General features: G+C 33.9%; 1 protein-coding gene across 2 annotated transcripts; it reads left to right on the top strand.

Moving 5' to 3' along the window:
- The first annotated feature begins 1,562 nt into the window (after window positions 1–1,562).
- On the top strand, window positions 1,563–6,114 carry LOC21393640 (trihelix transcription factor ASIL1). Of its 2 annotated transcripts, none has more exons than XM_010106091.2 (2): window positions 1,563–2,772; window positions 5,441–6,114. In XM_010106091.2, exons 1-2 carry the CDS (start codon window positions 1,890–1,892, stop codon window positions 5,464–5,466), a joined length of 909 nt encoding a protein of 302 aa, XP_010104393.2. In that variant the 5' UTR covers window positions 1,563–1,889; the 3' UTR covers window positions 5,467–6,114. The 2 variants fall into 2 exon arrangements, with proteins under 2 accessions (XP_010104393.2, XP_024026543.1); XM_024170775.1 differs by having other exon boundaries at window positions 5,437–6,113.
- The last annotated feature ends 8,824 nt before the right edge of the window (window positions 6,115–14,938 follow it).

The following is a 14,938-nucleotide window of genomic DNA, read 5'->3' as shown; positions in this document are numbered from 1 at the left end:
CGTTTTTAAAAATTAAACCACCAAACACAATTTCAGTTTTTTTTAAACTGAAAACAATCTCAGAATAAAACTACCAAACGCATTTTAAGAAATGATTCCAAAATGAAAATGAAAACGTTTTCGTTTTCATTTTCATACAAAAAACAAAAACATTTTGGAATGAATTCCAAACGCACCCGAAGGGTTTCTATAAGCAAAAGAAGAAGAAGATGACTACTACTACTATTGCTAGATTTAAGAATATTGACCTATATTTATTATTTTATTTGCCTAATATTATAATATTGACATAATTATTGTTAAGTTTAATATAATAAATATGTACTTTATTTTGTTAAATAAATTAATAATATATTTTAATTTTTTAACACTCTTATTTATTTTATTTAAATTTTAACCATTTAATTTTATATTTTTAATAATTGTACAATTTATATTTACTATTATATTACCCTATTATTATACAATATTTTAATTGTGATTTATTTTAATATAATAAGTATACAATTTATTTTTTAAATTAAAAATATAAAATTGACTTAAAGGGTATATTAGTACTTTTACATTAGTTTATTCTGATTATGGGTGTAAGTGAACGCATGAATGAAATTTAGAGTGACTTCAATTCCGAATCCTATCACTAAGTAAACACCTTATTCTAACTCTGATTTCTCACTCTGAATCCTACCCACTTCGAATCCTGCCCACTCCGATTCATGTCTATTCCGATTACGCGTAGGTAAACATGCCATAAAAGTTTTATTTCCTTTTAAAAAGGAGGGAGTTTTTATGATAGGATCAGAAAAAATGAATTATTGATAGTTTTATACTTTTCAACCGTTAAATTTGTGTTAGAAACTATTTGTTCTATATATTTTTTTTAATCCGATGTGATTTTAACTAGATCTAACAGTCAGAAAACATACACTATCAGTAAGGAAGTCTATCGGAGAAAGTCCTTAAAAAGAAAGAGAAATGCTAACATCACTCTTTCTTTATGTCACTATATGCATTTACTGTTTGACATGTAGACTCCACTATTTCACGTCCTTATATTAAATAATAAATGTAGAGAGTGACATAAAAATAATGAACATTTCTCAAAAAGAAAAGAAAAGAAAAGAATAAATGTATGTACACATATAAATGTATGAATTTAATACTATGTATTTCGTTTTTTTTTCTATCTTCTCAAATACCCATATAATATTTTCGAGATTACAGGTTTAGCTAAAGATAATTCTATACTAAAGAGTTCACATTCCCAAACTCCATGTTCAAAGATAAAAAAAAAAATACAATGTTATCAAGGGAAAAAATTCAGGTTCTTATTATTACACAGGGATCAACGTGATTAGAAGATTCATTAAAAAAGTGATTCACTAGCGAAATTGTTAAATGTAAGTCTTTATTTATATTAGAAATTCAGAAATATATTATCTTATAAGGGGGAAAAAAAATATCCTACGAAAAAAAGTTGGATGGTCAAAAAAATTAATCCATTTTTTTTCATACTAGGAAAGAATTACAAAAATGAAAAAAATAAAAAAGAAAAAAGGAAAAAAAACGCCCGAGCCGAATAGAGAGAAAACTCCGAGCGCGAACCCCAGCGAAATAAAATAAAAACTCTCCCGCTTCTCACACGCTCGCCGTCGTACAATTGCACGTTCACCATTTCAAAACTTCGCCGTTCTCTCTCTCTCTCTATCTCTCTCTCTCTCTCTCTCTCTACGCGCGCGCGCACACATACATGCATGCACCGTCCCTGACGCCACACTTTCCGGCCGCCACATCCTCGCTAACCGTATCCCCGCCGTAACCGGTCACCGACACACGCTAAACCACCTCAACCCCCGATTCTAACCCCATCCCTCAACCCCGCCGCCGTCATGGACTCCGACACCGGAACGCCGTCGCCGGCGAAGGCGCCGCTAGCCAGGACGACGCCGTTTTCGGGTCGCGAGGATTGCTGGAGCGCTGACGCCACCTTTACCCTCATCGACGCCTGGGGGGAGAGGTATCTCGAGCTCAAGCGCGGGAACCTCCGGCAGAAGCACTGGCAGGAGGTCGCCGACGCCGTCAACTCCGACCACTGCGACGGCCCTAAGTCTCGCCGGACGGACATCCAGTGCAAGAATCGCATTGACACGCTCAAGAAGAAGTACAAGATCGAGAAGGCTAGGGTTTCCGATTCCGACGGAACCTACGTCAGCCCCTGGCCCTTTTTCGCTCGCCTTGACGCCTTGATCGGCGCAACCTTTCCCGTCGCCAAGAAGCTCTCTCCTCTGCTGGCGACGGCCGCCGGCGGTTACCGGAATCCGTCGCCGCCGTCGTGGGCACGGTACTCGCCGGTGCCGGTCGGCCCCCGATCCGCTACTCTGAAGCGGCCGGCGCCGCCGGCGCCGTTCGCCGTGGATTACGAGGGATCGGCTAGGAACTTCTCCGCGTTTGCAGCAGCGGCCGTGGCGGCTCTTGCGGAGGAGGAGGCGGAGGATGAGGAATCCGACCGATCGGGGTCTCGGTCGAGCATGAAGAGCCGGGGAAGGGATGAGAGGGAGAGAGAGCCGATGTACAGGGAATTGGCGAAGGCGATAGAGAGGTTCGGAGAGATATATCAGAGAGTGGAGGTGGCGAAGCAGAGGCAGATGGTTGAGTTGGAGAAGCAGAGGATGCAATTCGCCAAGGATTTGGAGTTCCAAAGGATGCAGCTTTTCATGGAAACGCAGGTTCAGCTTCAAAAGATTAAGCGCGCCAAGCGATCTCCCGGCGCCGGTGAGCCCTCTTCTTCTCTGCCATCTTTCTGAAGTTTGTGTTCTGTTTTCTCTATTTAATTTATCATTTTGGTTTTCAGCAATTAGAGACCTCGATTATGTTTGTTGATTCGTGATTGTGATTGTGAATGTGTCATTCATTCATTTGTCTGAAACTGCTTGTACTTGGCTCTGTCATGTTCGACTATAATCTGTTCATGTGATGCATAAACTGGCAGTTAGGAATGTTTTTAAGTTGTAGCACAATTCGAGCACCAATAATTGTTGGATCTAAAAGAAGTGCACAGTTCATAAGCCAGAAAACCATTGATAAACAAGAAAAGAAAAAAAAAAAGAAAAAAAAAAGAGAAGAATTGACCAGACTTTCAGGAAGCTGCAACTCGTTACGTTACCTGTATTTGCCAACATAGAAAAGTGGTAAAAAGGGTTTATTAGACCGTAATGGTGGGTTTTGAAATTCTAACCACATATTTTAAAAGTTACTCTGCCCTCAAAATCTGACGGTGTGCTTAAAGGTTGGTAGCAATGATACAGTTTTGCGAAGGTTCTGTAGTGTGGAATGAAGTTATGAGTTGTAATTGGGTTTTTCTAACATGCATAATAGAGGTTAGTACTTGGTAGTTGGTACCAATGATACAGTTTTGGAAAGGTTGTATGATAAGTGGTTTATGTTACCTTTCAGTAGGTAGAAATTTTGCTGCATGATTCCCTGGTTATGTTAGACGATCAATTTTTATTGGATGTTGATATGATGTCACAGCATCAATCATTAAGGTTTTATTTGAGACATGGATAGCCCGTATCAACCAGTCAGGTCTGTCTCAATTGTTAGGACGAGAATGCTCTCTTTTTCTATCTTTTTTTCGCAGGATTGTATTTTTTTTTTTTTTGGTTGCTGGACGAATGGGGTTTTCAAATGCATGTCATGTAAATTATGGATAAAACGGAAATCATGTTATGATTAATTAACTTCTATGTTTGTCAGCTATTTATTCACTTGTTTCTTGTGCATTTAATAGATATCTCTGCTCAATGTCTTTGTTGTCTCGTTTCTGTCTCTTTACTACATCTATTGTTCTTTATTTCTTTCATTGGAAGCTTCCTGTCTTGCACCGGGGCTTTATCTTGTGCTAGAAAAGAGTTCATGTTGTGGTTGAAATCATTTTGGACCTGGAGAAGTGAGTCTATGGTGTGCTTTTAGTGACTTTGGCCTGTTTGTTGAACGTTATGAAACTTCTTACCCCAATGTGGTAATTTCTATCTAGTTTGTCCACAACTTGCTCGTACTTTTTATGTGATATTGAACCATAGGCAGGTTTGATTTCTAGCTTAAATAGTTCAGCAAATTGTTGTCGCTTTACCTACCAATCTGTTCATTCTTATTTTGATATATTCTTTTCAATAATAGTCTTCCTCTTTTTGCTCTTTAAATCATGGTATTATGATGTTGTCGACTTTGGCTTTGTTTTTACGTTTTACAATCAATTTCAGATTTCTGTTTTCCAAGTTGTCAATTTTTAATGGCTAAAAGAAAGGAAGTATTCGTAGTCTTGTATATTACGTCAGATTTAGGTTGTTTTCACTGATGTTTTTCCATAGTGCACCCTAGTTGAGGAGGTCAAACTATGGATGTTTCTGAACTTCAATTTGTTTTTGTTCCATGACTGGCAAAGGCAATATAAAATGAACAAAATCTTAATTCACATGGGGAGATAGCTTTTTATGGGATGAGATGATTGGAAGTCAGAAATAAGTCAGCAATGTTAACACGTATTGCTTGCATGGATTTTCCACTCTATAAATCTTATGAGTCGCATATCTAGGAAAATGGTGAAAAAGGAATCTTTTATCTGATAAGACATGACATGATGGATAACCGATATAGGATAGATAGAAAGTGGAATATAGAGAGAAATAGAAGAGAAATTATAGAAAGAGGAGAAATTAAACTTAAAACTACTGTCTATTTTTTCCTCTTGTTCCTCACCTATAACATTTTGATCACTGGAGTTGTTTTTCATAGCAAAAGAAATAACTTTATTTCACAACTTAAATTGTCAAGATTTTCCTTCCTGCCACTTTCATTTCATTCGGAATTCCTATTTGGCAGTGAATCATGAAAATGGATCAGGCGGATATAGATCCATACTACTTATAATAGTTAACACCATTTTAGGTCCACGATAGCATTTTAGCATAGTTAAGAAACAAATATATATATATATATATATATATATAAAAATTCGTCAACTGCCTTGTTAATGTTACTTGATCTAATGTAGTGATTTTCCTTGGCTTTCTTTTTACCTAGTGATGCTTAAGACTGTATATGCTGTGGAAAATTCGATCAAGTCCTCTTTTTACCTGTTTAATGTCGTACTTTGTGTGGAAACCTTGATCTTTTGATACCTTACTCGAATGAATTAACCACAGGATTTTCATGATCTTATGCAACTTTGAAATGCCTAATTACCCTTTTTGATAATCTGGTTATGTTACAACAATAACAAACATATTCTTTTCATGCGTAATTAGATAATGGTCTTGAAGTTGGTCTGAATATGAATTCAGGACTTCAAACCTTGTTACTTTGCCACATGAATTCTTGTAGTCGTCAAAAATTGAAACCTTGCCCAGTGTTGAGAGTCGGATTTTTGTGAAACAGACAGTTACTCTTAGCTTCGCGGTCGAATGAGTCATCATGGTTTGTGGCTGCTTCTCTTCAAAAGGTACAGCGAGTTTACTAAGAACTGCATACGGTTTTCGTTTGTTTTGGGTGAAGCACTATGCTGAAACGGACTTTGAAGTGGTCAGACAAAAATGTGGTAATACCTTTATGTGAATTATTTTCGTTACTCTTTTCTTTTAGGGAGCACTAGAAAGATGTAACTATGTTTATTGTTAATTTTTTTAAAATTTTCCATATTAGTTGTTCTCCCTCTTATCATCGTTTGGTTTCTAAGCTTGTTTGCTGTATAAGAAAGGGTTTAGTTTTATTTATTTAAGGAAAAAAAAATCTTCAAATCCAACTCAGAAATAGTTTTTGAGCATTGAGAATATGCCTAAATAAACTTATTTCTGACATGTTCATGTTCATGACATCTCTTCTCTAAACTGATTATCATTCGTGTTCTTGTCTACAACAATTACTGGTTTGTGCTTTTATCGAGGCAAAAGTTGTTGAATAAGCAAGATAAGCTTAATAATGTACATCGCAATAACACATCTATTACCTATTTCCTCATATATGGGATGTGATATTGTTCTGAAGCATTAACCAGTGCTCTTCATCATCGCTGAAAAAAGGAAAAAAAAAAAAGAAAAAAGAGAGAAGGTATTGTTCATTGCTATCGCTCAATGCCGGTTCAATTAAACTCCTAATACGTAAACCTCTCAAGTCTATATTATTATTATTATTATTATTATTATTGTTATTATTATTATTGTTATTATTATTATTATTGTTATTATTATTATATGTTGGAGGAAAAGTCCTCTCAGATATTTATAGTGTATGATACAAGGGAACGCGAATGGGTAAGGTCTTGATCAACGCCATATAAGACAAATATCAATAGCAGTAGCAACATTTACTTCCGATGGTGATGGGTGAATGCAACACCCAACATGTTATGTTTTTTAGCGGCAGCAATTCAAGCACTGCTCGAAATAATATGCTTTAGGATGTTGACAATATTCGGGTATTTCATATTAATTTTGTTTTTCTGCTGATTCTTCAAATATGTAGAATCCTTCTAACTAGGGGTTTGTGGAATCTGCCAATTTAATTGATCCGCGAAATCCAATACAATCTAAAGTTTTAAATTGGATTGAAAAAAGTTTTAGATTGGATTGAACACTTTTTAATTCGTGAAATTCGTGAATTCAAAACCATATATATATAATTTTTATAATTATATATAAAAAATTTTATAAGTTAATTTTATTTTGTTATGTATAAAATAATTTTTGAAACTAATATCCCAAGTATTATTTTAGAAGTTGTGGACGTTGAATTACTTAAAAAGTAATGAATAGGAGTGATGAAGATTTTATTTTGAATTTCACTGAATCTATTTTGTTATTTTTAATGGGGTTATAACAATCTAGATTTTTTGTTGTTGCTTGAAGTAATAATATAGACTCATGTTGAACAACTTCATGTTATAATAATGCTATGTTTATTTGTGTTTATTTTGTATGGATATTTATTAATTTATATTTTTAAAGGTCGGAATTCGTGAGTCTGATATGTTTTAAATTAGATTAGATCCAATCTGAAAAGGTTTTGGATCGGACACAGATTGAGATTTTCTTAATCCGTAGTTTTGGATTGAATTACGGATTGACCTCTAATCTGACTGTGAATACCCCTACTTCTAATTTTTCACTTAACCAACTGCGCTACAGTTTACTAATCTATATTCTATAATCTATAACATACCTAAAAACCCAAACTCTCTTTTCATTCATCTTTCTCCATGTGCCACTCGTCAACTCACTTTTTTATTTTTTTTGTTTTACCTTTTCTAATTCTTTCTATTTACTTATTTCTTTTAAAAATTCTTCTACAGTTTATTTACTATGATGCAGTTTTTAGAATATATTTTTCGCTTTATTCCTATTAAAATATATTTTTTTAAATGTGCACTTACTCAATTTTTATTTTCATTTTTATTAAAATCACCTTTTACATTGTAATTGTTTTCCGGGTAAAATTTATGATAGGACATGCATTTTTATTCTACTGGTAGGAATTAATATTTTTATCAATTAGATTAGCTTTTCAATGATCTGATCTAGAGTATGAGCAATTTTGTATTGTCCGTTGTACATTTTTAATTTAATCTATAATTTATATTATATATAATAATTTAATCTAATAAATATAAAATAGTCAAAGCTCTTTTTTATTAGGCTAGCACGTGCAGCCCCTCTTATTTCTCCTTTTCTCTCTCTTTTTTTTTAAACTTTTTTTTATGTTTTTTTATTTTTTTTTGTGAATGTTTTTTTCCCACTTTGTTCGTATGAAAGTAATTTTTTTTTGTATGTTTTCTTATTTTATTTTTTTCAATAGTTAAAATAATTTACTTTAAATGTGTCCATACTTAATTATTTTATGTATAATTACTATAATATCAAAGATTAGCTTTACACATATTTCTTTTTAAAATAAATAAAAAATCCTTAAATAATTGTATAAATAAATTTATCATTATTCGTTAAATAATGAACTATTAAGATGTCTTTAACACGTTAAAAAAACTAGTAAAATGGGAGGGGGAGACCAGGCTATTGTTTAGGACTCCTCATTCCATATTGCTTTCTCATTTTTTTTTTTTTTTCATTTTCTATTTACAGGGAGGTTTTTTTTTTTTTTTTTTTTTTTTTTTTTTTTTTTTCATTGTTTTTTCTCTTTAATCTTTTTGCTTTACAAAATTTTGAGATGGTGCTTCTCCATTGGATTTTGTTACTATTTTTTTTTTAGGATTAATCTCACTAGTGTCCCTAAATTTTTAAGTCATTCTCGCTTTGCCTCTTAAACTTTAAAAACTCTACTTTACTTCCTAAATTTTGAATTTGTCTCATTTAAACCATTTTATTAGAATTTATACTAAAATCGGAAAGAAAAAATGGGGGTTACATGTGACCATGTAGTTTTTATCTTTATGTTTTTAACTAAAATTTAAACAGTAAGAGTATGTGACTCCTTTACTCTCTTTTTTTTATCTGTTTTTAATTAAAATTACGACAAAAGAGGTTAAGTGAGAACAAATTAAAGTTTAATGGTTAAAGTTTGAGTTTTTAAAGTTCAAGAAACAAATTGAGAATGATCTTAAAATTCAAGGGGTACCAGTAATAATAATCTTTTTTTTTTTTTGTCACCTGCTCTGGCATTTCTTGTAACTTTTGCTGTTTTGTAATTACTTTTTGAAAGCTGATATATTTTGTTAAAATATATGAACCGTTGGTGGCCAACCCTTTGGTAGTTTATGTTTTTGGAAGAATTGATAAATTAAATTTGATATTAGAGCAGAGAAGGTCCAATAGTAACTGTACTTTTCAAAATTGAATCAATACTTCTCTGGTTATCTTCAACATTTTCTCTCTTTATGATTATAAGAAAAAGAAAAAAAAAATCTCCATGTTTACAAGGATTCTTCTAATTATAAATCCTGGAACGACCAGTGGAATTAATTCAATGTCAATAAAAAGAATAAAAAACGGACAAAAGAAATTAAGAGATGGGCAACTTGTTTAACTAGTTAACGAGGAAACAAGAAGTATTATGTGCTGACGGTTTCTAAGGAGTGGCTACCTCCCCCTCTAGGCAGGTGGAAAGTAAATTCTGATGTATCGGTTGGTGCTCATAACTCGGTCATTGCTGCGCTCATCCGTGACTCTCAAGGCCAAGTTTTAGCTGCTATGTCATTGCTGTGGCAAATCGTCAACTCAAATTAACTCTTTTCCAAAGAATATTAACACGCAAATAAAAAAATGATTCAATGCAGAAAATAGATAAGAACACAAAATTTATAAAGGTTTAACTGGTGTAATGCTTATGTCTTCTTTGGAGCTCTGAGTTTGTCACTATATTCTCAAAAGTACAAGATCAACTAGAAAATCTCTTAGAGCCTTGATAAGTGCACAAAAATGCACTATGAATATTGCTTATAACTAACTATATGCTAAATTATTTGAGCTATAATTATAAATTTTCATGATTTTTATTTAAAATATTTAAATTGGAAAATGTTTAATTTTTGCTTATTTAATTGCAGATTTAAAAAGCAATACAGAAAAGGAAAGCGTGCAATCCAAATTAATTGAACCAAAAATCCCAACTGCAGGAGTCAAGCTGCATCCAGCCGTGTCCATTCATGCCAAGCTAGCTTGCAGCACTTTCCTTCTCAAGTCAAGGCGTATGATGGATGTCTTAATCCTATAAATGTGCCAATCAAATATTTAAATCTAGCCATCCAAGCTTTTTATTTCAAGCTCTAATAATTTGTACCAAGCAATCAGCCGTGGCTTACCAATTAAAGTCCCTCCCTTGTTGCCTTCTTTGCTTTTCCAATCAGCCACCTCGAGCTTGCCAAAAATGCTTAAGTGCACCTAACCATATTGCTATTCACATTCATGATCAATCCGTGGCCGAGCTTAACGGTTTCGCATTGCTTCCCAACTAAAATATTTGATATCTCCATTTAATTTGTAATTTTATTTTCTTCCCATTTTAGTTGTAATTTTATTTTATTTCCACTTTTGCGGATTTCTTTCCTTATTTTCCAGCGGCTCCAAAACACTATAAATAGAGGAGGTGCGCTTAGCTTTGTTCTTCATTCAAGAGTTGAGAGAATTTTCAGCAATAAAAGTTTTATCATTTTTCAGATCTTGTTTCTTTAGTTTTTCTTTTGGTTAGTAAGTTTCGAGAGTTCTTTTGTTTAGTTGAAATTTTTATATCATTTTATTATTGTTTCTATTGATTTTCTCATCTTATGTTCACTTTGAATATTATGTAGTGACAACATTTTATTTTATTTTTTCCGGATAATAGATTGCTAAATAATTTTGTCCTTTACCTCTTTATGTCAAGAGGTATATACTAGAGTTAGGAATCTTTATTTCGCAAAGTGATATTATTATGATTGTTCCTTTACTGCTTTATCCATGAGGGTATATAGTCGATTTGGGAGAATTATAGATTCTATCAACCCGAAAATATAGTCGATTTGGGAGAATTATATATTTTATCAACCCGAAAATATAAGAAGAATTAACTGATGCGATGATATTCTAATGTTTGAAATTGATCTTGATAATTAGAATTTCTTACTTCTATCTTTTTTCGTAATTTGTTTATTTATTTTTCACACTTTATTTTTATTATCTCAAAATTTCTAAAATAAATATATTTTTTCATATTTCTCTTATCTCTTCTAATATTTAATTTCTGTTAATCTGTTTTGTTTGTTTTTTGAAACCTTTTCGTGAGATCGACCGCTCTTACAGTGTTACGAAACGTCTGCTTTAAACCAGTTCAAGAGTTAAACAAGCCTCAAGTTGTTTGTCTGTCCGTCCTTATGAGAAATTTTTAGTCTATTTATAGATCCTCTAATCTCAATTAGATTAGAGCTCTCAGTCTATCTTTATCATCTTGGGACTTTAAGATAATCTGTTATCCATTCGTAAATCATGGAATTTATCTCCTAATTACAATTTGAATTCATATTTGAATTTAGTAAACTTATCTTGTAGATAACCTCTAGTCTTAGGGATCGGAACCATCTTTTCGCTCTATTAGTTAATGATTCTTGAAGGCACAACACATTACCTCTTCGGGTACCCAGGTAGCAGCATGTGCTTAATGTATATTTTCAAGTGATCATTAGGATCACCTTTTCCATAATATAGGGGAACTGGCAGTGATGAGAAATTTTCTCGCGTAAGTATACGTGTCGTTTTAAATAATAAAGTGTGTAAATAAAAGTGTCTATCTGACGAGAATTATGCTAATTTAGATTAATTACTGAAATGATTAACTCTGTGGATAATTTGAACGGCCGATATAAATAAGAATAATTAAAGAAAATAAATTAAAATAAAAAAGCGATAAAAATAATGTTTTAGGGAACTGATTCACCAAGTTAATCCTAAATGAAACTCCTAAATGAACTAATTAAGCTTATTCCCGTTGTAGTCGAATATCTGTAACCTATTTGTTAATCTCTCCAGAGCACTAACAAACTATCCCAACAAACGAGATAAATAAAGAGATAAAACATGATACGAAAAACCCATTTGAAGTTCCTTCTCTCATCTTCTTCCTCTTTATTTTTAGTCCTTCTAGATGTCCTCTTCTTGAGAATATGTAGAAAATAAAATAAAAATCTAAGCTAAAACTTGTAGGGCTGCTTGACGCGGGGGACAGGTGGTAGCGTGCGAGTGCGTGAGCGTTAAGTGGTGGCCAGGTGTCGCGCCGGTGGAAAGCTGATAGTGCACGGAAGAGAGCTGGAGTACGAAACAGGAGATCTAGCTGGTTTTGTTGAGTAAGGCACTGACTAAGGATGTAAATCGGCCAGGTAGGGCCGGGGTACCCCTGTTTTTGTTGGGGTAGGAAAAATATGAGCCACAACACCAAGCTGACCGCCAATGCGTGCATCAATTTGGCTTGTTCAGATCATCTTGGGACGGCTCGGGTGGTGGGCTTGCTCTTGGTTGAAAATAGTTATAGATGAGAGATGAGTAGTAGAGACAAATTACGGCCTGAAACTTTGGGGGAGCGAGAGAGAGAGAGTAAGGTGTTGTTTGGTTGGGGGATTCGTTCCCTGATTCGAATCATGGTTCGTGGTTAGCTACAGTATTTTCTCTCACAAAAAATACACATAAATCGAAAATGGTTCTAATCACATGGTTCTAATCCATGAACCAAACGTCTCCTAAGAGACGAAAATGAGAAGAATAAATGGGAAGTGCCTGATTGAAGGGCTTTTTATTAAACATATATGTTTATATTATATGGGGGTGATGGTTGAGCAGAGAAGCGATGGGAGCTAGCCAAAGTTCATTTTTTAATGAGAATTATATGGGTAGATTTGGGCCTAGCTAATATCAAGTGAAATCTTCAAGTATTGTCGTTCGGCCAGGTCGGGGTCACTGGCTTCATCTTCAAACCCGCACTCTGCCTCACAAATTTCAGGGTATCTATTCTAAAATCCAAAAAAGAAAATTAAAAAAGAAAAATTGAAATTTTAAGGGGAAATTAGCTCGGTGCGGCCAGGTTCTCGGGTAGGCTAGATTTCCTTATAGCCCTAGCGTTCACAGAGTGGGACACGCGGCACGCAGAGGATGGCTGGAATGTTGTTGGGACGCGTTTATCGAGGTGAGCTGCACGCGATTTGTCGGAGTTGACGGCTTAGAGAGCGAATTTCTTGCCATTTTCCACTCTCGCGAGCGGGTATTATTTGGAGCCGGCTTTAATTTGAATTTTCTGATATTTTTTTCTTGCTTTTTTGACCCCATTTCAATTCTAAGTTTTCAATTTAGCTCCTTTTCACCTATTTTAATTACACAAATGAGAAAATTAATTATTTTGAAAGGAATACTAAAATAAAAATCACTCGCCTCATCTTGTCGTCTCGACCTGCTACATTTGTTCAATCAACAGGTTGCTCTTGCTAATTTTCCTGATTTGTTGTGTCACCTCTGACCCCAACGATTTGGTTGTCCTGGTTTTCCTAGTTTGCAGCCGTGCTATGCGTCTTCCTTGAAACCATTCAGAGATTCACCTTCTTATTGGATTTTCAACCAATAGGAGGTTCGGGCCATCTTTTATTAACGGTGAAAATTCGTCAACTTGAATTAACTCTCTCCAAGGAATACTAACATGCAAATCGAAAAATATTAAATGCTAAAAATAAAGAACGCAACATTGATAGAAGTTCAGTAATATGTCATCTTTGGAGCTATGAGCTTTTCACTATATTCTCAAAAGTACAAGAAGAACAAAAAATCTCTTAGAGCTTCAAGTTGTCTATCCGTCCTTATAAGGAATTTCTAGTCTCTATTTATAGATATTTTATCTCAATCAGATTAGGGCTCTCAGTATCTCTTTATCCTCTTGGGATTTTAAGATAATATGTTTAGGCGTGACAATTCGTGTCACGTGTCGTATTCTTGTCATGTTTTGATCTTTTTTTTTAAATTTACAGCCAACCCGAACACGACCCGTGACACGAAATTATTTAAAAATCACAATACGAACATGACACGACCACTTTACGAGTTGACACGACACGACCCGTGACACGAAATTGACCCGTGAATCCGAGATCGACACGAAAATTGTATACTTTTATTTAGCTTTTTACATATTAAAAATAACTTAAAATTCATAACACACTAAATTACAATAACATCCATTGAAATTAAGCAAATAAAGTATAAGATTTTGAGTATAACTATCATGATATGATAAGTTCATAATAAAATTTAAAATATGAAATGAAAAATATATGTATTTTTTAGTTTTTTACGAGTTTCGTGTCGTGTTTGGGTTAGGTGGGTCCAACCCGAAATTGACCTGTGTTTTTCGTGTCAATTTCAGGTCAACCCGATTCTGATCCGAACATCTTTTTTCTCAACCCTAACCCGCAAAATTCGTGCCATTTTCGAATCGTGTCGTCGTATCGTGACTCATATTGCCGGCCCTAAATATGTTATCCCTTCGTAAATCATGGGATTTATCTCCTAATTACAATTTGAATTCATATTTGAATCTGGTACACTTTATCTTATCTTGTAGATAACCTCTTGACTATTTGGATTTATTGATTTATCCTGCCACAGGCATTATCTGACGTGGACTCTTGAAGTAGCTTCGAGCATGATGGCGTGAGGTCGAAGCTTGTTGTAGCGTCGGCGATGCGTAAGTCGTAATAGTTCCCTCATGGTGGCTTTTGTTTTCTTTGCTTTCACTGTCTGGTTCCTCTTTGCCTTTTCCGTTTCGTGTGTCTGTGGCCCTTCTTCTCATGGAATAATAAATTTTCAAATTAGCAAAAAAAATAAAATAATAATAATAAAATTTAACGAGGAAAACAAATGAAAAATTAGACACAACCATATAACTGAAACAACAGCAAGGAGAAAGCTGACGTTCCATTAATGCCCAAAATCAATAAACTACGGGAGAAAGAGGAAAATAGGCTAAGACTTGAGATGAATTAAAATTAATAGGCCAATAGTTTACATAAATTAATAAATAGGCCAAATTACTGTTTTTGTCTATAACTTGTCTAGTTATGAACCATAACTTGACAAGTTGTTGTCCATAAATTACGGTTTTTATCCATAACTTGTCTGGCTATGAACCATAACTTGTTAAGTTTGTTCATAACTTATCTGGTTATGAACCATAACTTGACAAGTTATGGCCTATCAATTTCTATAACTAAAAGTTGGTCTATATACTTCCTTAAGCTTTTCATATTGGCCTATTTTCTACTATTTCTGATAAACTATTAGAGGTCAAATGTGGGCTTAAACAACACTACGAATAGAAAAGTACTACTGGGCCCGTTTAGTTTGTTGATTCGAGTTGAGATGTGATTTTATGTAAGAGTTTTTTATTGTAATAAAAAGTTAGATGTGACTGTTTCTGAAATTTT

This window comes from Morus notabilis, unplaced genomic scaffold (assembly GCF_000414095.1).
Source record: "Morus notabilis unplaced genomic scaffold, ASM41409v2 Scaffold830, whole genome shotgun sequence".
NCBI classification, from domain to species: Eukaryota; Viridiplantae; Streptophyta; class Magnoliopsida; order Rosales; family Moraceae; genus Morus; species Morus notabilis.
Note: the sequence above shows the minus strand (reverse complement) of the source record. Positions and strands in the feature narration are given on the sequence as shown.

Excerpts from the sequence above, each read along its gene's own strand:
- LOC21393640 (XM_010106091.2), top strand. The coding sequence starts at position 1,890 with ATGGACTCCGACACCGGAACGCCGTCGCCGGCGAAGGCGCCGCTAGCC. Across the intron at positions 2,773-5,440 it reads CAAGCGATCTCCCGGCGCCG|TTACTCTTAGCTTCGCGGTC; the intron begins GTGAGCCCTCTT and ends TGAAACAGACAG.